At 35.7% G+C, this 27,045-nt stretch overlaps 1 protein-coding gene across 14 annotated transcripts in view; it reads left to right on the plus strand.

Annotated features, from left to right (window-relative positions):
• Positions 1–27,045, plus strand: part of DMD (dystrophin) — a 2,399,796-nt gene that overhangs the window by 2,329,112 nt on the left and 43,639 nt on the right. For all 14 annotated transcript variants that reach the window (XM_007493357.3, XM_056797113.1, XM_056797114.1 and 11 more), the window contains 6 exons: positions 9,601–9,767; positions 12,228–12,339; positions 13,511–13,647; positions 14,319–14,357; positions 20,776–20,841; positions 22,032–22,097. In XM_007493357.3, coding sequence (XP_007493419.2) covers positions 9,601–9,767; positions 12,228–12,339; positions 13,511–13,647; positions 14,319–14,357; positions 20,776–20,841; positions 22,032–22,097 — 587 coding nt within the window. The remainder of the gene's footprint in view (positions 1–9,600; positions 9,768–12,227; positions 12,340–13,510; positions 13,648–14,318; positions 14,358–20,775; positions 20,842–22,031; positions 22,098–27,045) is intronic.

A 27,045-nucleotide genomic window follows, 5' to 3' on the forward strand; every position in this document is an offset into this window, starting at 1 on the left:
CCCATATTGATTACTGCCTATCAAACTTGTATGTGTGTGAGTAGAGAGAAAAAGTAAAGAGATTTAATTGTTTCTGCAATTTTCTATGGCTCTATACATGTCTAAACATTTACATATGTGTTTAACCTCTAGACTCTAGAGCATCAATGTGTCTGTACATTTGGGGATCATCCGAATGCAGGGAAAGAGTCTAGAAAAATAAGAGTATGAAGAAACAAAACTTAAGGAACACTCCTGCTAAAGGGATGGGAGAGATGGATAATAAATCAGCAAAGGAACCTAAAAAAAGTGATAGGCACACTGGGAATGACTTGTGGCAGTCTACCCAGATCTCCCTCTTGATAAAAGCGAGCAGCTGATAAATTATTTTTTTAATGATTCATTATAAACAATGATCAAATTCTGATTCAGCCAATTAAACTTTCTTAATTTACATTTAAATGCATTAAGTTCCTTTTTTAAAATAAAGATATTATATATATATATAAAATAAAAATATAAGTAGGAGGAGAACCAGAATTCAGGGAAGCCAAGGGAAGAGAGAGGAGTAAATAGTGTCAGAAAGTGGGGATACCAAGAAGAAATGAAAACATAGATGCTACCATCAAGGAGCTCAGATTCCAATAAGAAGCTTTAGCAGAGAAGAGGACAAAAGATGGCTTATTTTTGGTATCTGGGGTGTCTGGATCGAGTGAGGGATTTTAAAGATCAGAGAGATACAGACGTATTTGTGGACAGCAGTTAAGAAGAAAGTAGCTAGGAAAAGACTGGAGACAGAACAGAGAAGATGGTCAGTCTTTTGGGGAAGACTTGTGGAATGGGAGCAAAGGATCCCAAAGAGGGCTTCATCTAGATGAGAGGAAAAGCCACCTCTTCGTAAGAGGCAAGGATGAAGGAGGACATTCTGGGGGAAGATGTCTTGAGAGATCTGGAATGAGGGTAGGAGAAGGCAAAGAACCCTCATTTTTTTTTTCATTAAAGTAGGAGGTAAGATTATCAGAAGAGAGAATGGGTGGCTCGAGGGGTTGAGGATCAGAAAAGTTTGGAATATCTGTGGCTAGTAGGAGAATCAGCTTGAGAGGTGGAGAGGCTGATGCCCTTGATGCAGTGAGGACCCAGTGGAGATTATGTAGCATAATTTTGGGTTGGATTTAGCCAGCTCTTTTTAGCAGCAAGAATGAAAAGGAAAGATGACAGGCGTAATCCAGAGTTGGGGTTTGACAAAGTTTGATCAGCGATGGGAGAAGGGCAAGGAATTTGAGAGCAGTGCTTAGTAAAGTCCTGTTTCCTTAATATTTTAGGGAAGGGGGCAAATCAAAGGCAAAACTAAATGCCTTCTATCTCAAAAACTAAACCAAACCAGGAATGCCTCCTTTTGTTTGAATTTATAAGATTTCAAGAATACAGTTTTGTGGCTTTTGTGTTATTCCTAAATTTCATCATTATTAAAACTGGGACTGTTTAGATGAAAAGATTCATTAAGATTCTTTACAACTTATCCTTGTTACTACTTTTATGTTGTATATGAATGAAGATTTCTCTCATGTGAAATATTCCACTGGTGCTTTTACTGGATTTAGAGGTCATTAAAGAAAATGTAATTGCAGCTCAGGGAACAACTTGAGAGCTGTCTGTCCTAGACTGTCTGACCCTGACCAGCTAATTCCTTGTAGTTTTAAATCTTCCTGTGTGAAGGCTCTAAATCAAAAATGGTTTTGATGAATTTAAATGCTGCTAATCTTTCCAAGTACTGGGCCTTTACAGAAGCATTCTGTAGAGTGGTTAGATTGTCTACTGACAATGTTAGCTGGCAGTAAAACCTAAAAATATGAAATGGATGTTATCGTTTATTAAAGCTATTTTCCACAAATACAACACTATATATTTTTATGATTAGGAAAGGTTAGAATTGTTGTTTAAACAGCTCATTTCATTTTGGTTTATGATTTGAATTCAGTATATTTTTCTATAGAATTCTATCTTGAGGAATATATGCTATAGATTGCTTAGGCATTGTTATAAAAGCAATTTTTCTCTCTAGGGAACTGGAGATCTACTGAATAAAAAGTTTCAATATATTCATGTATACTTGTTAATAAGGTTTGACGTTTAGTTTATGGTAGTTCAAAGCATGATATCAAGCCTAGCAATAGGTTATTTATTTTTTATTACTTCTTTCCTCCTTTGTTCTCAACTAAAAACTCGGCCTTTATGTTATTATACAGAATATTCATTTTGTCTTGTTTTAAATTGTCTCAGATGTCCTTGCTATTTCACTCCCTGCATATAACAAGGTGCCACTTTAAATTTCTCTTTAAAATATTAGAAGACTGCCCAACTGATTTCTCCTCACTTCAAAGCTAAATATTCCACCACCAGTTTTCCAACTATTTGTAGCTCGGGCTTCTGTGCTGATCTAGAGATAGACCCTCCCAATAAAAGTTTTGAAATCAGAGACTAATTATTTTGTCCCTGCATTCCCGATGTCTAGAATAGTGCCTTGTGGTACATAACATATTTTTACTACATTTGGATTGATTGGATTGAATGTCATGAGAGACTCCAAATAGTACTTCACCCTGAAGGAAGATTCCAAAGCTTATCAAATAATGGACCTGGCATTATTTCCATTATATTCTCCAGAAGTTCCATTCTTTTAAGAATCCAATGTATAGCACAGTACTTGGCACATAAGAGACACTTAATAAATTGATTGATTGAAATACATTTGTCTCTTCTTAACTTACTGGTTTATCATAAATGGTGAGGAGAATTTCCTCTCAGCTGTGTGGTGGAGGGCCCCTGAAGTTTTCTCATTCCCATCTTAGCTTCTTCCTTGATGTCTAGATATTCTCCCTGGAGAAGAAGAAATACCATCTAAATAAAAGTGACAATTTGTGGTTCCTTCCCTTTGTGAGTTGTGGCCTTTCTGAAATTCGCAGTTGGCACAGAGCTCTTAGAAAGACACACAGTGTCACCCTATTCTCCATCACCCCTCAGTGAAAGAAGGGAGAAAAATGTAGCAAAAATGATCTACAAAAAAAGAACCTGGATGTCGTCATGTGGGTAAAAGTGACACTACACTCTGCCATAAAAATGGATATTGGATGGCTTGAGAATTTGGACAGGCCATGACTCAGGAGATTATATAGTATAATATTTTGCATTGTTTTTATCAGAAAATAGGGTTCCTTTATTTTTCTCTTAGGGAGGACTTTTTATGTCTCCTTTCTTTCATGATATACTGTAAAATAATCATAATTTAGTTCAAAGTAGTTAACTTTTTTTGTTTTGTTTTGTTTTTGGTCTCATTTCCCTTAAGCTTGCTTCAAAATATGTCTGTTTTTCAAATTTCTATTACTATCAAAGAAAGAAAGAAATGGTCTTATATTCTACCAGATAATTTTAGTAGAATGAAAGAAAAAAGAAAGGTGATCTCCAAAGGGTCAGTTCATTACTGTGTGTCAACAAATAGTTTTGAATAGTTGGTATCTTTTTATGTTGGCCTAATGCCAAACTGGATTTTGAGAAGTTTACCATCTTCCCTTTGGGCAGAATACAAAACTGCACCATCAGAAGTAAGTGGGAATCTTCTAGTTCTCCTGAGAAGATTCCACAATTCTCTTCAGTAAATCATTCTAATGTTTAACAACCTTTAGTGTCAGGAAATTATTTATGGATAACAACTGAAATTCCTCATGCTGCAACTTAAGCCTGTTTCTTCTTGTTCTGTCCTCAGTGGAGAAATATAACAGCTGGTTACCATCCGCTCCATAAGAGACAGTCACATAACTGAAAAATGTGATTAAGTTTCTCCTTCTGCCATTCTTTTCTCTCTTGTACCTTTGGCTTAATGGTCCATTTCTTAATTTTTTTTTAATAGGTATTCTTTCTAACCTTTTAGCTATCTTTGTATCAACAGAATTTTCTCTAATTGTAAACAACCAAGCCAGCAAAGGTTTGATCTACCCTGAATGTGAGAAAGGATTATTTCATCATGCTTACAATCATACCAATTTATAGTCTAGGAGCCAGGATGCTCCTGTAGGGGACTCGTGTCCCTGAAGTGTTGTCACTTTGATCTTTCTTTTGATCAGACAAATCTAGTAGCATAGGTAGGTGGCTTTTACCACCTGTAGGCCAAAGTGTAAATCAATGTTTGTGCTATTTCATAAATGCGTTTAGTAGAGAAGAAGTAAAATACATAATATATATATATGTATATCACATAGTAACTTTTTTGTAAAAAAAAAATCTTACCAAAAACTATTGAAAAATATGAGATAAAAGAGAAATGGAATTAAAACCTTAGAAATACAGATTTAGAGCAGAGAGGAACTTTGGAGAATTTGAATTCAACATCCTTATTCTATAGAATAAAGAAAGACTGAGAGAGCAAATGGCTTGTTAAAGTCACATTTAATAGGTTTTTGAAACAAAATTTGAATGCAAGCCTGTCTTACACCTAAGTCTAAAGTTCTATTCTTTGCTTCAGCTTGTGTGAAAATGAACAAGATACCTTAAATAACTAATTATTTAATATAAGACTAGAGTATAAAGTACTTGCCCTAAATGCTAATATATTAATAGAAGTTTAGTGCCCAGAACAATGGAAATGATAGCTTCCCTGTCAATATTGTTTAGCTCTGGGTACCAGATTTTAAGATGGTTATTTGCAAGTTTGCATGGTGCCAGAAGATAGTAGCTGAAATGGTAAACCGTCTGGAAGATATACCATGTTTGTTGCTTTTTTTTTTGCAAAAGTGAATTTATTTTGCTTTGAAATCTTTTTGCAACACTCTTAAATCAGCAGATCCAAGCCTAAGCTTTACCACTATAAGTTTTTAAAAAAATACATTGATATCCATTGGTTTTGAATTATCTTCACTCGCAAATAAATCCTTCTATCCTCCACTACCCAGAAATCTGTCCCTTTTAACCAAATCCATTCTTTTCCAGTGAAGTCTGCTGTTTAGTGTTGCAGAGTCATAGGGACTCCCTCCATCTCTGCAAAGGGAATATTTAAGGGATAGGAATTAGCAACTATTAACTTCCCCCATGCACTTTATAAATATTATCTCATGTGATCCTTATAAAAAACCCTTGGAGATTGGTGTTGTTATAATTATTATTAAATTGGGGGTTTATTACGAGGATTATTATCCCCATTTTATAGGTTTTTTAACTGAGGTAGGCAGAAGTCAAGGGAAATTGTGCAGGGTCACATTAGCAAGTAAATGTTTGAAGCCACATTTGAACTCAGGGTTTCCTGATTCCAGATCCAGCATCCTATCCACTGCTGACCACTGAACTCCCTCTGGAAAGAAAGGATATCTTCTCTCCTCTAATTATACAGTATTCACTCTTATTTTGTCCTTTGCAGTATTTTATTCATTGTGTAAATTTTTTTTCTGGTTCTGTTCACTTCATTCTGAATCAGTTCATAGGAATTCTTCATATTCAACATTTTCTATGGTACAGGGATATTCCATTATTTTTATATACTATAGTTTGTTTTGCCATCCCCCATTAGGTGGCACAGTGGATAGATCTCTGAGCCAGGAATTAGGAAGGCCAGAATTCAGATCTGGTCTCAGATGCTTCATCAACTACATGACCCTGCATAGGTCCCTTAACCTCTATCTGCCTTACTTTCTATAGTATTGTAAAATGGAGATGATAATAGCATTTATTTCTCCAGTGTTGTTATAGGTTCAAATGAGATAATATTTGTAGAAAACTCCCATATTAAAAAAAAACAACTCTTTCTTTTCATTTATGTAGGAGATTTCTAGTTTTGACACCTTTGGGATATATGTGACATGCCTTATATTGAAGGAATAAGGGATCTCTTAACCTAAGGAAAAGAAAACATGGATGATTCAAAGCCAATTTTAGATATTGCTCGTGGAGCTGAAACCATTCCTGCAAAAGAAGGCTTAGATTTGTTTTATGTGTTTTTAGAAGGAAGAATGAGGACAGGACATTTTGGAAGTCTGAGGGAAGCATTTTATTTTGGTATAAATATAGAGGAGGTTGAATTGGCCAATAGGAGGCACATCTTGGTACTTGCTACTGTAGTGTGATGCAGTCCTGGAAAGGACCGAGGGACCACTCAGCATCTTCTGTTTCCTATCAAAGGGATAAGGCTTTTCAGTCAACAGACGGCATCCTCAAAGCTTCCTCCTTCCCAATGGACCCAAGCACTGAGTTAAAAGATATTGGGGGGGGGGGGGGAGCAGCTGGGTAGCTCAGTGGATGGAGAGTCAGGCCTAGAGATGGGAGGTCCTAGGTTCAAATCTGGCCTCAGACACTTCCCAGCTGTGTGACCCTGGGCAAGTCCCTTAACCCCCATTGCCTAGCCCTTACCACTCTTCTGCCTTGGAGCCAATACACAGTATTGACTCCAAGACAAAAGGTAAGGGTTTAAAAAAAAAAAAAAGATATTTGGCATCCATCCCCAAATTTTTTTTTTAGTGTAACTTCCACGCCTTAGAATGACTTCTGTAGGTCATTTTAAACTTTTAGGGGAGGAACTTTCTGATCATTCAGAATTGTAAAAAATCAAATGTATTCTAAATGCCCTCTGCCCTTGCTCCCTGCCTCCCACCAACTTTTAGAGTAAGAACCTCTAGATAGCAACTTGGATACTTTATGATGTGAATTTTTGGTTCCATTTTATTCATCACCCCTGCTCTATGACCCACTTATTGAGTGAGCTAGCACCCATTGAAAGACGTAGACTTATTTGTTCTTTCTTTCCAGAGACTTATATAACATAAAACACCCTCAAGAACAGAAACAGATCTCGTCCTTTTTTGTTCCCTTGTCCTTCCCCCTTCACTACCCCCCCCCTCCCTTTTTTGTCTCTATACTAGACAGATCCAGTTTTTACCCAGGGTCAAATTTCTTTACAGAAATGCAGTTTCCAACTCATTTAGTGGGCCCTGGTCAGCTATATGATTCTTAAGAATAAGCTTCCCTGACTGCAGGTAGGCTGTGCAAACACTGTGAATAAACTTCTGGCTTATCTCTTATCTCTGATTCAAGCTGTTTTCTACTCCAAATTCCTACCCACATTCCCACCCCTGGGAGTTTATAACCCTTATCACCCTTCAATACTTACAGTCTCCTTATTTGTTTGAAGGAATGTTTATTCCATCCTAAGAGAATGGGCTGCCTTTTTAGGTAGCAAATTCCTTGTCCCTTCAGGTCTTTGAGTAGAGCAAGACAATGAGGCATATGAGGCAACTGGAATTCCAGCATTACTTGGGAAATTGGCTCAGTTTTTTTAGGGATTTAGATTTTTAAAAAAACACTGATTTTGCACTAAAAGTAGGTAACAGTGCTTTGAGAATGTGTTCAATAAATACTTTTAAACTAGAACTTGACACAAAGAAATCTGGAAAAACTTCTATGAAGAGATGCAAAGTGAAGTGAGCAGAACCAGGAGGCTGTTGTCCATAGTAACAGTAACAGCAATAGTGTATGATGTGAACCACTTATTCTGTGATAAAGAAGAAACATAGGTAGGGTAAAAAAAAATAGTTTTATGATGATCGTCTGTGAATGGCTCAACAATGCAAGGATCAGGGAGGGGATTCATGATGAAAAAAGGCTGTCCACTGGCAGAGAAGAACTACTGGGTCATCTGAATGGAGATAATTAATAATAGCATGCCATTCTTCACTTTATTTCCTCCATGGATTTTCTCTTGTATTAAGTGATATGCATTTTCTTACACATGACATGTGGAAATATGTTTTGTATGACAACACATGTACAACCTATGCCTGCATGGGTGCAGGGGTATAAAGGAGGAGAGGGAACATGCATCTCAAAATGGTAGAAAATAATTGTTGAAAATTGTATCAACATGTCATCTGGAAAACATTTTTTAAAAATTAGGACTTGATATTATTATCATTTTGTATAACAAAAAATTAAAATGGCTTTTTTACATCATGTTGCTGTTTTATCAGACATCATCAATGAGCCCTAGAATACTATAAAGGTGTGCCTAGTTGCATCCTGGATATCTCACTCTTGGCTTATTCAGATTTGAGTAGCCCCTTGATTATTCAGCTACATTTGAATTATTTTACTTTCCATGAAGGAAGAGAATATTACAAAAGTAATGGGCTGGTTTTCATCATAAGATTATTCATTTAGAACTGGTAGTTTTCATTGTTCAAAGCTTCACATTTCATTGATCTGTTTCTTTAGCTGTTTAATGAATACGTAAATTGTCTGCCTCTGTTATCAACTCAGTGCACTGGAAACAAATCATTTCAGTTTCAAAAAAATGTTTATCTATGTAAAGACACTGGGGGACTTCTATAAAATTTAGGTTTTGCAACAATAATGGCAACAAATTGAGTTGTTGCCATTATTGAGCATAGAATTATAATATATGTAGAGATTCCATTATTAACATATAGAAGCATAAATTTTAGAGCTAGAAGGGACCTTAGGGACGTTAAAGGTCATGTAGCCCAATATTTTAATGAATTATTTAGTATAATTAATTTAGAATACTTTGACATGGTTATATGATTCATGTTCTTTTCTTCCCCTCCTCCCTCCTCCCTGCTGTAGCCAACAAGCAATTTCACTAGGTTTTACATGTATCACTGTTCAAAACCTATTTCCACATTATTGATATTTGCAATAGAGGGATCATTTAGAGTCTATATCAAACCATGTGATTAAGGAAATATTTTTTCTTCTGCATTTCTGCTTTCACAGTTCTTTTTCTGGATGTGGATAGCATTCTTTCCCAATTTCTTAATTTTATTGATGAAGAAAAGGAAGCTTATAAGGAGGAATTGACTTATAGGTCACAAAAAGTAGGAAATAGGCTAAGACACACATGGGTATCTGCAGTACAAATTTATTAACTTTAACAAAAACAGTTATATATTTTGTACAAGGTAAAGGGTATAGAGGATATAGACTCAGAAAGTTCTAGATATTTAAGCCTTGCTTCTGACACTTGACAGATGTGTGACTAATATGATCTGAACTTCCATGCCAGGAACTCCTCCTACCCTCCAAAATAAACTAATGGATACTTCAGATACAAGGACAAAAATGATTTTGTCTCTGTCCTCAAGAGGCTTATAATCTACTAACTACACACAGGAGTAAAAACAAAGTATAGAAGGGAAGCAAAAGAGAGGGAAAATATAAGAAAAGACTTCCTAGGGGCAATGAGGTGGTTCAGTGGATTATTGTGTGACCCTGAGCAAGTCACTTAATCCAGTTGCTTAGCCTTTAATGCTCTTCTGCCTTGGAACTGATAACTTAGAACGGATTTTAAGACAAAAGGTAAGGGATTTTTTTAAAAAGGCTTTCCTTGAAGAAACAGCATTGACTTGGTCCATTTTATAGTAGCAGAGAATGCCTAAAGAAATTTGTTGATCAAATAATGTATGGAGAAAATGTTGTTCTACCATATGTTTTATGGGAAGTTACTATGTTGAGAAAGCAAAATTATTTGTATATACTTCTGTAAAAGAAAAAACAATTTCCCTGTAACTGTCTTCTTCCTTCCTCTCCTCATCCTTTCTCCTTCCTTCTTTTCTCCTCCTCTTACAGGCTAACAATAAGCCAGAAATAGAAGCAGCCCTTTTCTTGGATTGGATGAGGCTGGAACCCCAATCGATGGTGTGGCTGCCTGTGCTACATAGGGTGGCCGCTGCAGAAACTGCCAAGCACCAGGCAAAGTGTAACATCTGTAAAGAGTGTCCCATCATTGGATTCAGGTATAGGACCAACCCATCCCAAATCCTCTCTTTCAGTGTATGTTTTGGCATCATAAGATTTTGTGTTTTCCCTAGCAGAAACTGTTAGTTTTCTAGTAACTAAAGTGGACATAGAGGAATTTTAACAGGGGCAATGTAATCAACACTGATCAGATATGGATGGAGGTATTTTCTTCCTCCATGTTCATTTCCAAACCTCACTCAGTAGAAAGTCACACATATTTGTTCCTCCCCTAGAACTACCAAACAAAATTCCAACACCCATATATAAGAAAATGTAAGATGGTCTCAAAAATTCCAGCCACAAAAGAAAAAAAAACAAAAAAAGAGTCCCTCCCTGAGTCTAATCTAAGACCTCTTTCCAAAATTTCAGAGTCAGGAGATGGTTCTAATACCAGGAAACCAGGCTGAGTAAAAGAGCTGTCATGTCAGTTCAGCGTCCTCAATTTCTTTTTTCTTCCTTTCACCCCACTGTTCACACCAGGACTTGTTCCCCTAATCACAGAATTTTATTCTTCAAATGTAAAATACCTGATTAGCCTCCCCAGATAGTATCTTAATGAATTGCTGTCCAGGAGGACATAAAGTATGTAAATGAATGGTAAATTTACCCTGAGACTTGAAAACCAAGAGTCTTTTATTTCAAAGTGTGTGTGGGGGGGGGGAGGGGGGAGAATGAATAATAAAATGTTAACACTAGAAAGGGGCCTTGGAGTCTAGGGTAATGCTTTTCTTTTACAGTTGAGAAAAACAAGGTCTGGAAAGGTTAAGTGATTTGCCCCAAGGTGACACAGCTAGGAAAGGAACAGCTCTTGGAAGCCTGATGTGCTTTAAAAAGAGCAAAATTTCTGTCTTTAAACTCTAGCCATTTGACCCTTTTGTATGTGTGTTCTTTCTTTAAATGAATGTGTTATTTGATAATAATCCTCACTCCTTAATTCAGAAAATTGTTGATCTGCTTTAACATCTGGATCAGCAGCATGGTTTCCATAGCAATGAATAAGCTACTGTGTTGTAAAATAGCTATATATTGGTATGCCTGTTCAGAATCCACTTAACAGCTAAGTAAATACTCCCTTTCAATTATGGTTAGACTTGTTTTATCACTTTGTTCCTTAATAGCTACTTTGTGTGGTTTGGTGTGCTCTTTATTCATGGTGTTCTTTTACCATTGCTATTTATCCTTCTGCATATCATGCTGTTTACCAAGAGGCTTTACAAAAGCTTTCTAAGGCCTAGCTAGGCTGCCCTAGCACAAAGACACCCTTATTTTGTCCTGGTTTCTGACAGGTATGAATGATGACTTCAGGTGGGGATGCAGCAGGAGACTGCATTACATTTCTTACTTTTTCTTTCTCTACCAGTCAGAGAGAAATATGGAGAGAGCATTTATAAAGAAAGTGTAAGAGAAATGCTTTTAAAAATATATATATACTTCAAAGAACAGTGGTACATTTCTCCCATTCCTCCATTGGAATATATCATTTAGAAATCCTCATTTTGCTTTACTCCCAAATGGAATATTGGAGTGTGAAAGAGATGTGTGTTATTTTTCAATAAAATGACACTTGAGTTTTCCTATTCATTTTGCAAAATGTAATTGGTTTTCTTGATTTGACTAAGCTCTTCTGATCTGAGAAAGCAACTTAAAATATAGTAGGTAAGGGGAAAAGATCATCACTTAAGAATTTAAAATGATAACTATTCCAACCTAGTACAAGTTTAGCCTTTTCTTGGAGTTTGGTCTGCTATTGGGAAACAGAGGGTATAATAAAAGTAGAAAGTAGCAAAATTATTATTTGGAAGATGAGTCATGAATCAGTCAGAAAACATGATTAAAGTATGTCCCTGTTTTGACAGGTTTTCTTTTAACTTTTGCCATTAGCATTTCTTTATTTTTCTTTACCTTTTTGGAAAATAATTGCTTTAGTGAATTGTTTCCTCTAAAAATAGAAAGTGTGTATCCTAAAAATTCTAGTTTGATGTTAATAGACTGGATGTTTGCCAGTAACTTTTCACTGCACCAAAAATATTTCCAAAACTCCCAAAATTTGAAGTAAAAACTGATTCCTTCAATATGTTCACAGAATGATATATTGATTATAAAATCTTTGTGCAGAATTTTGGATAAGATATAAGAATCCTGGGACACTGTTATAGAAACCACACCAGATTAGAAGTCACCTTGGGCCTAGTCCCAGCTCTGTCATTGAAACACTTGTGTCACGCCATGCTGGGAGTGAACTCTACCTCTCTGGACCTCAGTTTTCATCATCTATAAAAATGGTTTTATGAGATATTTTAGTTTTCTTGGAATTTCAGTATTTCCTCTGTAATACTATTAAGTTTAGTGTTTTGGTTTAGAAAAAAAGTTTTATCAAGACCATGGTCCTCACTAGTTATTTTTAAGGTAAAATTTGAAGAAAATCTTTTTTTTTTCCCCCTTTCTTCCCTAACCAGGTACAGGAGCTTAAAGCACTTTAACTATGACATCTGCCAAAGCTGCTTCTTTTCTGGCCGAGTCGCAAAAGGCCATAAAATGCATTACCCCATGGTGGAATACTGCACGCCAGTAAGTTATGTGACTGTAACTCAGGAGAGCTTTCGTTCATGAAATACCTGTAATGTTTGGGTCTGCAAATTACTTTCAATTTTCCCAGATTTGAGAGCCAGTGTTTCTTAATGGGACTAGAGACCAAAATTTATTGGGTATTGTATGTGTTGTGCATGTGCACTCATTTATCTGCAATATTAATTACAAGGGTTCTTTCTGGCTTTAAATTGCTGATCTTCGATAATATGCTAAACGTTAAAAGTATTGATTTTGGTTGTTCTTATTCAAAATCTATGATTTAAGGAATTGTGTGATGAAATCCTGTAACTATAATTCCCTTTAAATGAGGAACCATATTTATTTTTATGCATATATTTTATTATTTAAAGTAGTTTAGAATGGCAAATTGGATCTTGGTTCTCTTGTCATTAGAAAAACCCAGAATTCTTTTGATGGAAATGGAATTTATTTGGTTTGAAAGATCCATGCCTGATAAAAGCAGAATCTCTGGAATCATTGGAATATTTATTTCAGATTCTGAATCAAACAGATGGTCTATTCAGCTCACAGGATCTGAGAATGCATATAGCCTGGAGCAGAAAAGACACTGGGGGGGGGGGGGCGGCACAATACCTCTCTTTAGATATTTTGAGGGCTGTCACATGGAAGATAGATTGTACCTGTTCTGCTTCTTCCCAAGAAGGCAACTTTCAATTGAACATAAAAGAAAAAAATTCTGAGTGGTTAGAATGGTTCAAATAATGAAATGGATTAACCTAGAAGGTAGTGAGTTTCTCATCACTAGAGGTTTCAAGCAAAAGCTAGATAATTACTTATTGCAGAGATAATCATGAGGGAATTAGAACTAAATATCTTCCTATTCAGCTTTGAGATTGTATGAATCATTCTCATCTTTTATATTTTTCACTTGGCTCACCTTCATGAAAGGAGTTCAAGAAAGATTACCAGGCAGGCATTGTAATGCCTCATTATTATTCTTTTGATAAAGACAAAATGTTCATTAACATTAAAAATTAGAGCAGTATCTTGTGAAATATTTATTCAGACTCTTGGACACCTAGGTCTATTGACTGCTTCTAGACCCGGAAGCCCTTTGCATTGGCTGTATAAGGAGAAATTGATGCTTCTTGTTTAGTTAAATCCAATTTTACCCTTATGTTGCTTTCAGACAACGTCAGGGGAAGATGTTCGAGACTTTGCCAAGGTACTAAAAAACAAATTTCGAACAAAAAGGTATTTTGCGAAGCATCCACGAATGGGGTATCTGCCTGTGCAAACTGTCTTAGAGGGGGACAACATGGAAACGTGAGTACCAGTGAAGGCAAACCTGAGCTTTATTTGAAACACACTTGAGCTTACCTCTCTTCACTTCCTAACTGCTTTTCCATTTCTTTCATCTGATTTATTTTAGCTGGGTGACACAAGCTGACAACACAATTGCCATTTCTCTTGCTTCTTTAAGCCCATTTTTTCCTCATGACCTAACCTCAATGTACAACAGAATAATATATCTGCTTCTGATAATTGCCTTGCAAGGTTTTATAAAAGATGTGGCAATTTGGAAATTAGAAAAATTAATATTTAATGGAGACCCTCATTCCAAAAAGATTTTTTTTCTTCCTGTCTTATCTGGTTGCTCTTATAAATTTCCTGTTGCTGGATTTTATTTTTCCTTTCAAACAAAATATTGGCATATGAAATTTTTGGAAAATAATCAGTAAAGATGTTCATGAACCCTCCCTTCAACTTTACTTCTATTTTTTTAATAACTCTTTAATGGCAATCACACAGCAGCTTGGTTGATCTTATTTTCACACCTTTCCATGTTTTTGTTTTTGTTTTTGGCTGCTTCTTTTCATGGTTGTTCATGTTGGTCAGATGGATTTAATTTATTTTTACCTTCTGTAATTATTTGTTTATTTTGCTGCTCAGTTTTTCTGCCTTTCTCTTCACCTCCCCATTTTTTTGTCTTGCAGTCCTGTTACTCTGATCAACTTCTGGCCAGTAGATTCTGCGTGAGTACTTTTGCTAAAGTCTGCTGCTGCTACATCCCCTTGCTTTATTTATTTATTTTTAGACATATATTCATCTCCCTCTTTCTTTATGATTAATTTTTTTTAAGTGTGTGAGAGTCCTATCCACAACAATACTGGTGAATCACAAAAGAGTTTTCTAGTCACCAATCTGGTGAAATCCTGTGTGAAGCACAAAGGATTAGAGTTTAATAAGGAGTCATTGAGGCCAGAAGAACCTGCTGATTACAGAATAAGTTTCTTTCACCACATCATTTAAGTTTGAAGATTATAGAAATTTGGGAAGGATATCAGCTGCATTTCTTAGGTCTATAATTCAGAATCAGCAGGATTTGTTTTAGTACTCCAGGTTAATGAGGTAGAGAGGTGATTTCATTTTGAGAGGTATTTTGGAAATATTAGGTAAAAAGTGTTCATATAGGTATACTGTTAGAATTCTCAGCTTTGACACACGCTTTACCCCCACCCCCAAGTGAGAGAGGATCTTACGTATGGAAGCTTATGTACACCAGGACAATTATCATTCTGGGAAATTGTTTGAAGTAGTTGAGAGATGCAGTCTTCATTAGAGCTCTCATATTTGTGTTCAACTTATTGAAGTTTGGCGCTACACGCAACTTAATTTAGCTCCTCAGGTAATGATTGAAATAGAACTCAAACCATAGTTTATTCTTTTATTAGAAAATATTGCCTGGCCTCTATACAGATTGTAAAATGCTGATGTTTAAATGGCAACAAAGTAATATTGTGTTTGAAAAAGACTTTTAAATTAAAACAAGTTACATTTTTCAAGTTGCTTTTTCCAAGGATTTGCTTTAGATAGAAGCACAAAACAATTAACTTTGAAAAGAGTCTTCATTTTTATTAGGGTCTTTATGGCTTTTCAAGATAAATATATTTTAAATGAATTTTCTTTTGTCTTGATAATAATAAGCTTCAAATCATCCATTGTGGCTTTATATTAAGTAGATCTTCATTAACCTAAAATAAATGGAAAGTTTACCTGTATCTATGGAAACTGTTATTCAGCCACTTCATTTCAAGTGGTTCTGTCCTTGGCCTTCTTCCTTCTGTCTCTTGGATCTTCTCTTCCTTGTATCATTTCTCACCTCTATGCAAATGAATGCCAAATTTTTGTTTCTACCCTCCTCCCAACCTCATTCCAAGGCTTTTATTCTGTATTTCCTTCTCTATCACATCTCATTCACCCCAGGGACACAAAACCCTGGAGCTATCTTTGACTCTTCTTTTCCTTTATCTCCTAAATCCCATCAATCTCCACCTTCTGACTGTTCTCTCTTGGAATCCTCCTTAAGTTTGTCCCCTACTTTCCCCTCCCAGGGTAGTTTAGATCCTCATTACCTCTCTTGAACCCTGTTGGAAAAGTTTCTTGATTGGCCTTCCCACCGCTATTTTATCTCCACTTGAATCCATCCTTTAGACTATCACTGCAGTAGTTGCCCAACCTTCTGATTGTGGCATGCCTTCCCTCCTCTTTACAAAAGAGGTAAGAAGTAAATGGAGTATATACTATTTGATCCTCAGTTTTATTCCAGATGACCTTGCTATCCTCAGTACTCCCCTCTTCATATACTCTCTTACAAGCAAACTGGACCATTTTCTGATGGAGAGAGTTCTGCCTGGAACGAACTTGAACACCTCACACCCTCCCCTGGCCCATTGTAGAGGCTAAAGTGTCCCTTCCTCCAAGGCCCAACTCTGATGCACTTACTCTAGCCCCCTCCTATCTGAAAATAATCTCTCAAATTTCCCAGAATCTTGCCCAGATTTCACCCTTACCCACTGCTTTCTTTTTTTTAAATCATAGTTGTTTATGTGCACATTATCCTTCCCCACCCACAATCAGATTATAAGCACCTTTGTTAGATGTGACTCTTTACCTCCCTCATCTAGCACAACACCTTAATGTTTGTTGAATTTAATTGATTGATGACCTCCACAACCTGGTCTAATTTCATTTATACAATGAAATTCTCCGTAGGTCCTCAAATCCAGTTGTTATATTTCCCCTCATATCTGCATTATAACTCTCGTCTAAACTTTATTAGGTCCTGATAAAAACTGTAGTCAGAGCTAATTCTAACAAAATAACCTAACCCACAATTAAACACTTTTGAAAAGCACCAGGACATCTTGAAGACAACTCTTTTAAACATAGAATAGCTGGTATTCACCTTATTGGAGGGAAAAGAACAGAAGAAATAATATTTATTTCAGTAAAAATATGAGAAATAAATATTTCTTATTTTTTAATCAACTCACCCCAAAGCAGACTTGGATATCTTTTTACTATGAAAGAAATTAACTTCTTCAGTAAGTTGGGATTTGTCTAGTTAATGTTAGGAATAACTTTATGACCTCTGAGTATTATAATTCCTTTATAGAAAAAATTATTTTTTAACCTACCAGCTTGTAAGATGTTAAGAATATTCAAAGGTCTTTAAGGTTTAAGAGATAGTTACAGGATCAAATTCATTGCTGCTTGAATTCTAAATGGATTTCGAAGGGGCTTAATTAGTAAATGGTGTTTTATGTCAATTTAAAGATTGTTAAGTACAGGTTTGGAAATCTTATAGAAATTCATGACTAGATTTTTTAGCATTAAGCCTTTAAATTCAATGAAGTTTAATTTTTCAGGATGCTATCTGATGTGGGCCTGCATGTAGCAGTTGAAAAAGTATGGTTTCTGGGATCAAATCCTACTCCTAATAATATCCTTGGGCAAATCAGGTAGCAGACACAAGACCTTAGTAACTTCACATATAAAATAAGGGTTCTGGGCTAGATTGCTTCCAAGTCCTCTTCTAGCTCTTTATTTTAGATCCTAGGATGATAATAAATTTTGAGATCCTGGTATCTCTTCAGTCAAAATCACACAGTGCAAAAGTTTGTTTTTGTTAGTTTAGACCCTTCTTCTTTTGACAAAACCCAACCTTTAACCCTGTGGCAGAAGCTCATTTTCCTCAGGACTTTAAAGGTAAAAGGTTTCAGCAATGTGGCTTCTTCCTAAATGGTGTGGATGGCACATCCATTTCCCTTTGATAGCTACTCCTCAAGGGTGGCCATTGTTGAAAAACACTGACCACAGTGCAGGCGTCATTCTGGTGACCAACCCTTCTGCCTGGAACAGGCACGTACAGTCTCCAGCTTTCTGGTTGAACTGGTTCTTAGATTATTGTAAACCTGACCTAAGACTTTCCTGTGTCCTTTCATAGGACAATTAAACAGTTACAAATCCAGTCTAGTTTTCTGAAGCAGGGTCCTTGGGCTTTAGGAGGAAAGAGCTTCTGTTAGAGGAGAAACATATTCCACTTTAAGTGGGAAAAAGGTCTCAGTTGTACCTTTTCATCGAGAAGTGAAAAATTTTAGACTCTTAACAGAATTTTGAATTCACTTCCCTCTCCCCAACCCTCACAAATAATGCTGCTCTCCTTTCATCATTTTCTTATTTAGTCTAAGTGCCTATTTCTTTAGGCTACTGGTTTATAAACTCTTGACTTCTTGTTATTTATAATGTTGTACAAAACTCTGGACAGGCTATGTAAGCCCATGAGGACAAAATATTATATACCATCATCTACTGTGGAAAATACACATTACCATTGTGGTTTAGATATTCTTGATTTGAAATATGAATTGCTTTGGTAAGAATTCTCATGAAAAGGTTTCAGGTTTTTTTGTCCATCATTTACCAAAATTGCTAAGTGGCTAAGGTAGTAAAATAGGCAAATAACTGATACATTTACTCTCTAAAATGTATGTCATGAGTAAGATTTAAAAATAAAATTTGACAGCATATTCCAGAAGAAAATGAAATGGACTCATGGCTTAACCTAGGAAGCAAAATATCAAATTGTCTGTCAAGAGTATGGAGTTAAAAAATACTTTTGGACTATGTTTATTTGGAATTCTTCTAGTTCCAAATTGTCCTAAATAATATTTTTGAGAAATCAACTGACTTATTCATTCCCCAAGGATTTTTTAAAATGCCTCCTACATGATAAGGAATGGGAAGCTAAGAAGAAAGCAAAAAACAGCCACTGTCCTTGAGGAGCGTGAATCCTCTTGGAGAGTACTAAACTTACACAGACAAATACATACAAAAGAATTTGAGGGGAGAGAAAGCATCAGCACCAGGGTACAGCATTCTCCATTGCCGAATGTGGATGGTTGTCTTTTGAGGAGTCCTTAAATTTCTTTATAGTTAACCCTGTTATGTTTTCCCATTCAAATCTTGGTTAGGATGGTTGACCTAGAAGCTGCCATTAATTTCACAACTAATAGGTTGGTCAAGAGAAAATAGTTCCAAGCCATTTGTTATTGGTTATTTTATACTCACACACACAAACACAGATTTATAGACAGATCGATAGATAGATAGACAGACAGACAGACAGACAAGTAAGATAGATGATTAGATAGATAAATAGATAGATAGATAAATAGATAGATAGATAGATAGATAGATAGATAGATAGATAGATAGATAGATAGATAGATAGATAGATAGACATATGTGTGTGGTTTTTAGTAAATATTTTATGAAAATATCTCTTCATTCAGGAGAATTCAATTTTTATTCCATTCAGCAAACATTTTTTGAGTATCTGCTAGTGAAAAATACTACATTCATCTCTGAGAAAGACATAAATCTCAAGACTAGGCTCATATGTTCAATAACCTTACTATGTGGGGACTTGGGGCATTTTATAACCATAATGAAGATAGAACCTAGACACATGATTTCACTGACATGAGGATCATCTGATTGGGGAAACTCCTACAAACATAGTTCATATTTTCTCTGAAACTTAAAGTCTTAAAATTGCCTAGAGCAGTGGTGTCAAACTCAAATAGAAACAGATCTCTGCATGCCATATATTGACTTAGAAAACCACAAAATAATATCTTCTGTGTTTTCTTATTTTTTAATTATTATATGGTCACCAATGATATTTTAATCAAATTCAAGCCATACTTAGGAATTTTGCTGGCCACATGAGTTCTACAGCTCTGGCCTAGAAAACGGAAAGGTTTTGCCCGGGTTAACAGAGCTAGTATATGGAGAGGTAGGATTTGCTTCCTCTCTAACAAACTAAAATACAATGTACATAAATGATTTATCAATAAAATTCACAAGTATTTCAAGAAGGGAGAGATCACTTCCACTGGGAAAAATCAGGGCAGTCCTTTTTAAGGACGTGACATGATCTGAGCTATGAAATAGCATTTCTGCAGATAGAATTAGGAAATACATTCCAGATTTAGTTGATGTGAGCAATGGCAGGATTTTTTTTTTTTGAGATGGATCCTGGAGAAATTCAGGTGTGATTCTATGCATATAGGCACAAAGTATCTTTTTCCAGTTTATTCTGAACACAGATGGTATGGGATCTCTTTCCTAAGGCTCTTTTTAGGTCTGTGAAATGAAGCTTGGACATTAACTAAATTAGGATACTTTAAAAAAATATATATGTTGCTGTAGATTTTTTTGATGCAGGAATATGGTCTGCCATGTATAGGACTGGACTTTAAGAATTTGCTTTTTACTTGTTTAAAAAACATTTAAAAAAAAGTTTCATCTTCAAGGCTCTCTTTGTGAGTCACACTGGGGAAGTAGAAAGTATGTTGACCTTGCCAAAAATCTACCCTGTCATGCATAGAAATATTATAGATCCAAGAATTCTATGTACATTTCACTCTAACTTTCTTACATACAGACACACCACACACAGAGCAAAATTCCTTTGAATGTTAGGTGCCTGGGCATCCCTGATTTTCATAGCAAAGTACATAATACAAAGTATGGACATTTATATGTTCCTTTTCTGCTCTAAAATTTCTATATTCTATGAAATTCTATATGAAATCTCATATATATACCCATATAATGTCATAGATTTCTAGATTGGCTTTCCTGTAGGCAAAATTTCCTGCCAATAAATGGTACAATCTTAAGCAAACAATATAGGAAAGAAGAAAAAAATGTATGACCCACTTGTACAAACTATTTGTTTTCATCCCTTTGAATTGTATACAGTGCTGAAACTTTGAAGCCATGGGATATGAAGAAGTGGTAGGTAGGGAATATCGTTTATCTTAACATTTGCTACAGTAGACACATATCAGAGTCGTTTTGTGTTCTTTTGTGACTTCTGAGGGAAAACAAACAAATGTAAGGTATAAGAAAGAATTCTTTGGAATGCACCTTTAATAAATGCTTGCATTTTAGAATCGCGGATGTCTAGCATAAGGGAAAAGTAGGTCATGTAAAGCACCAATTTGAATTAGTAAATTCAAGGCCGTGTTTATAAAGAACTGTGTGTTTTTCGAGCTTGACGGATGGTGTCTGTGACTAATCACATTTTCTGCCTTGTAGGCCTGCCTCATCCCCTCAGCTTTCACATGATGATACTCACTCACGCATTGAACATTATGCTAGCAGGTATGAGACCAGTTGAATGCCAGAAAAATACTTCATTGAAACAACTAATCCAAAGAAACTAGATTAAACACTTGAAATTATTTTTATTTTGTTTCCAGGACTTTTCTGCTAATCAGATTCCCCTTTAACCTGCATGTCCTACCACTGCATGATGTTTGTGGACACAAAAGCCATTAGTACAGAGCAAAGTGGCCCAAACATGGGCCTATCAATTTGTATTCTCATTCTATTTTTGCTTATACCAACTATTCTTAAAAACAAAATGGTTATAAAGCCTGAAGGCAATCACATCACTAGGCAGCAATCTCCTAAGACTCTGGAGACATTAATAGATGCCTCAGTTGTCCCCATATCTCACTCGGGTGACAAAAACATTGGCTTTCCATACAGAATGTTAATTTTTCAATAAGATGCTGAGAAAGATAGAGTTGACAGTGGTTCACTTAACCCTTGACCCTTGCTGGCTGTTTTAGCTCATTTTGATATGTATGATCGGATATATTTAATTGGTTAAGAAAATTATAATTGGCTAGTTTTTCTCTGAGATGTGCACTGCTCTGGGATGTTAACCTTTCCTCTCTTCCCTTCTTGTTAGGGGGCTGTTTATTATTTTTTGAGATGGAGGGACTCAATAAAAGGTGTAAATACTTAGGAAAGGAATGACATTTCCCAGGAAGCTAAAGACAGACTGTTGACACTTACGGTGTCTTTCATCGTCGAGCCAGCCTAATGGTTTCTTTAATAAGTATCTAATTGGCCAAAATATTTTAACATCAGAAGGTCAGCCAGAGGAAAAAATCTGATTTGTCTCTCATGTCTTAACAAATGCTCCCCAGAGGATTTTCCTCTGCATGGAATATTTTGGGAACTTTTGTGTGAGGACAAAGGACTGACGTTTTTTCCCTCCCTACTCTTACTCTCTTGAAAAGGGAAAACAAAACCTGAGTCCATTTAGAACTCACCATTTGAGCTGGCAGTTCACCATTAGTTAACTTCTGTTACGTGTTTCCTTAAGAGGATCAGTCAGTGTTAAAATCACTTGAAATAATCATCATTTGTACTTTGATAGGGAGGATCATTTCTCTTCATTGAATGATTTATCTTTTATGTTTTCAGCAATGTTAGAACAGGTCTTGAATAGATTCTAGTAAGTCATGTAAGTTTTAATGAGCTTTTACGTTTTTCATCAGGCTAGCAGAAATGGAAAACAGCAATGGATCTTATCTAAATGATAGCATTTCTCCTAATGAGAGCATGTAAGTATCCTGTCTCTTTTCATAAAATGTTCCTGACAATGAAATTGCTTATGAGAGAGAGATACCACAGTTAAAAAAAAATCAATCAGGAAAGCATGTTCTTGCTTTCTGGGATTTGCATATGAACCCCCCCCCCCTTTTAACCATAACCATCTTTCATGGGATTGGCCCATGTACTTCCTGCTACCTTCAGTCAAAGTAGACAAACAATTCACATTTTTTAGTAACATTAAATGGAATTCTTTTAAAAGCAGTATATATTTTAAGGGATTCAGCATCAGCTTAGAACATTATTCCTCTATAGCCTTTCTAGCTATGGAAAATGGAAACGAGCTGTCGTCTCTAGAAAACCACATTATTTTAGTTAACCTTGAAATTTTATCATTACTCAGTTTTGGGGTTTTTTTTGGTGGAACCAAATTGAATATTTTCTTTCAGAGATTCAAGGGTATTCATATAAACATTCACATGATTCATTATCAGCCTTAGGAGTTGAAGAAAATAAGAGATATTAAAACAGAAGGTGAAGATTATTTTCCCTGTAAAAGAGAGAAGCTATTGTTAAGTGTCAAGGGAGGGGATATAGGATGGTAAAAGACTGTTATATCGAAGATACTAAAGGGATAGTGGTACAAAAGAGGAGGTTATAGTAGTGGTCTGAAAAAGAGTATATCAGAGCTTGGCCTGATGGATAAAATGAAAAAAAAAAAACAGATCAGAGAGATCATTATGCAAAAACAGATTTCAACTGGTATGGAGAAAAAGTAGAGTAGAGAATGGTGGCAAGTCAAAATGAACTGAGATCTCCAGTTTGGTCAGGTCAGTGATGTAGCACCGGTAGATGCTTTGAAAAAGGCAGAGACAGGTTGTATGCCCACCATACTTTGTGCCGCAACAACGAAGCATCCAGTTCAAGACAACATGTAGAAAGAATAATATTTGGAAAAATTCAAGAGTTTATGAGCATTTTTTGATTCATTCATATTAATTAAAACCCTGAAAATAGTTTAAATCACTTGGTATCTATAGGAGAGTATCAGAAGAACCAAATATAAATCTAAATCCATAGCTTTCTCCATTTTCAGTAGACACAATTATCAATCATCCATAGGTACATTACCCACTTAAAATTTTTAATCTTGTCTCACTCCTACCACCGCTTCAACAAAGTTTATTCTTGGATGCTTCCTCCCACCATGTGGCTCAGGGAATATGAACCGATCTTAATATTATCCTAATCAAAACCTAATTAGGAAGGAAAATCAACTGCCAGGGAATCATTTAATGCATTACAGAGCTAAATTAAAATTACTTTAGCATTATCTGCTGTTTGGGTCATCTATGATGCTTTGGGAATACATCTACCATTCAAACAAATTCAAGCTATGACTACGTGCTTAGTGTAGATGATTGAGAATTAACTGTGTTTAAAATTTTGTTGGAAATGATTCATTTAGGTGCCTTTGGAACTGGTTGAATTATCTGAACTAAAGACAGTTGGGTAATGAATCAGTGTCAGCCTAAAGGGAGGTCTTTATAGAGTTCTAGTCATGGAGTTGCTCTGTTTAAAATTCTTCTCAATCCATGACCTTGGCAGGTGACAAAAGCTAGGGAGAGAGATATTGAATGCTTAAAATTAAATTCAAAATTATGTTACCAGACTAAAACAATAGGCTGAATCTAATAAAATGAAATTTAGTAGAACTAAAATTTTGCACTTGGGTTTGAAAGAACATAAATAAGGTGGAGAAGTTGTCAGTCAATCAAGCCAGTGGCTGGATTCTTAGTTCACTGGAAGCAACAATGTGAACAAGCAAATGGCCAGTTTCCAAAATGAGAAAAGTGAAAAATTCACTCAAGAACACAATATGATTATTATAAAAGGTTGTATGTGCTAAAATTTGAGACTATAGCTCATTTACAAGTACAAAAATACCAAGGAAAAATAAATGATGCCATATAAGGATTTGTTGAAGGATTTAAAGAAATTTAGGTTAGAAGAGGTAGGAATTAGGGGAGATGGGTGGATATATTAGTTGCAGCTGTCTTCACCAATCATAATATAGAACAGATTTTACTTGTTCTGTATGACTTCAGAGCTTAGAAGTAAGACCAATGGAAAGCATAAGGCAAGCCTTCCTAATAATTAAATCAGCCTCCTAAAGTAACAAGTTTCACGTCACTGAAGATCTATGAGGTTCCCTCCAACTCTAAGATTCTTTAATATTTCTAGCTATTTAGAGGGAAAAAATAATCCAAATTGCTAAATTTTTTAACATTCATTTTAATATTAATTATATTATTATATATAATTAGGTAATTATATATAATAAAATAATATATAATAAATAATATATAATAATAATAAATATATATTATATATATAATAGGTCTTGGTAGTAGTGAGTAAACAAGAATCTTGGAATGAGGCTAAATTCAAACTAGTATAAATCTTATCTACATATCATTCTACCTATGCCATCTACAAGTTATTTGTGCAAAACTCTTTTTTTGTTGTTTAACTTTTAAAATAAAAGGTATCTTACATAGAGTACTTGGAAAATAATGTAATGAGACAGAGATCATGACCCATCCACATCTCATCCTGTGAGGTTCTTGTCCATGTCTCTTATAAATCTTCCACATGGGCTAGCCACCATCATATTGTGGAGTTTCCTCTAGATGAGTATTCTCAAAAGTGGGGACCAGTGTTTAATAAACCGGTAGGGAGGTGTGAAGATGAGTTGAATTCTAGGTTTGCTTGCACTTATTGTCTTTGGTTGGTTTGCCTTCAGCACAGCCACACCTGCCTTACTCTTCTCCTTCCATTACCCTTCTGCTGGGAAAACTCCCCTCCTTCTCTCCTCCCCCCCCCCAGGAGCTGGGTGTCAGCCCCTCAGAGCAGTTATAACTTAAGCACTACCTGGGCATACACACAGGTGTTAGCATGAAAATTACACCTCCCTTCCCATCCTACCCACTCCTTGCTCTCCAGATCCTCTTGTAAGTGTGGCCCTTAGAGGGCAGGGGTGGTGAGTTCTTCCTTTTTCATTTTGAGTAAGTCACATGGGAAGAATAGACATGTATGGGTGATGAACATCACAGATCTCATTACATTATCTTCCCCCCTCCCCCAAATCCTCCACTTTGCCAGCCTTCCTTGTTACTGTCAGAGATTCCCCACCTCCCCCTAGTCATTCACAGTTCTTCTAGCATTGGTAGTGAGATGGTGGTGTTGGCATGGAGCCCTCATGTCACATATCTAATAAACTGACAGAATCTTCACAACTCCTATGTTCAGGAGCCCTTACCACCTCTTGCCTGGACAGTTGCAATAACTTTCTCATTGATCTCCCTGACTCAAGTCTCTCCCCATGCCAGTGCCAACACAGATCCCAAACTGATCTTCCTAAGGAGTTTCATCATGGTCCCTCCCACCCCTGTGGGAGTCTAGGATTAAATAATATTTCATTTTTTAAAAATTCATATTTTGTGCAAGTTTTACAACATATAGTTATTCATGTGATAGACCATGTATATATTTTTAAAATTAAATGAAGGTAGATGCTCAGAATTTTTTATTTTCTGAATGGATGCATGATCAAGAAAGTTTGGAGATCACTGTTCTACATCTCTTGACATTATGTTGATGTTAATCCCCTTCCTCTTTATGCCATTGTAGATCATATATGTGTGTGTGTGTCTGTATAATTTATAATTAAATAAAGGTATATGCTCAGAATTTATTTTTATTTTCTGAATGGATACATGATCAAGGAAGTTTGGAGATCACTATTCTAGGTCTCTTTGCCATTATATGAATGTTACTCCCCTTCCTCTTTATGCCATTGTAGATGACACACACACACACGCACACACACACACATACATACACACATATATAATTTATAATTTAATAAGGGTATGTGCTCAGAATTTATTTTTATTTTTTATTTTCTGAACAAATGCATAATCAAAGAAGTTTGAAGATCACTGTTCTAGGTCTCTTGACATTATGTGGATGTTAATTCCTTCCTCTTTTTATGCCATTTTCGATTCTTCATTGGTGATTCGATATAGTCTTTTTACACCCACAGTGCACCTCTTCATTGCCCTTCAAGTGACCCACAGTTTTAATTCTCTGGTTAACTAAATGCTTCATAGCTATATGGCAGCATCAGAAGAATATCGGTTTTAAATATAAGGCCCTTTGTTACAGGAAGGAACTCAGTCAGGATCCCTAAAATCACTACATGCTTTCCCAAAGGTATGTAGGAAATTGTGCAGCAAATATAATTTTAAAAATATTCTTAGGCTTCGTCTAAGCAAGTAAACCAATTTGAATTTGAGGAAAGGAAGATGAATTAAATGGCCAGGGTCACCAAGTAACTTCTTTTTAGCAGCCTTTTTATTTTGCAAATGACTATCTTGAATAATATTATGAATATTAACCAATTCACTAAATATGTGTGTGTGTGTGCGTGCGTGTGTGTGTGTGTGTGTGTGTGTGTGTGTGTGTGTGTGTGTGTATGTGATCTACAATGGCATAAAGAGGAAGGGGAGTAACATTCACATAATGGCAAAGAGACCTAGAATAGTGATCTCCAAACTTCTTTCCATAACAGGTTAATGTAACCTTATCATTTTACATTTTTTTCTTCCTTTATTATGGAAAGAATGTTTAGCTCTACTCAGGATATCACTTGAATCTTTCTTCAAATAAGAAAAAAATGAAAATTGATAAGGAAAAGTGTTTAAAACTTTGAGTTGGAGTGAAAATATTTAAACAGCATCTAGCCTGAAACAGCAGGTCTCGACCTCCTAGTGAGATGAAGTATCTATTTATTAAATTATTTCTGTCAGTATACTAAATAATGTCTAGTTCCTAGAAATAAGCCAACACTTAAAGACCTACTTAAAAGATTAAAATGTATAAATTGTTTTGAAA

Source organism: Monodelphis domestica, chromosome 4 (assembly GCF_027887165.1).
Source record: "Monodelphis domestica isolate mMonDom1 chromosome 4, mMonDom1.pri, whole genome shotgun sequence".
Taxonomy (NCBI): domain Eukaryota; kingdom Metazoa; phylum Chordata; class Mammalia; order Didelphimorphia; family Didelphidae; genus Monodelphis; species Monodelphis domestica.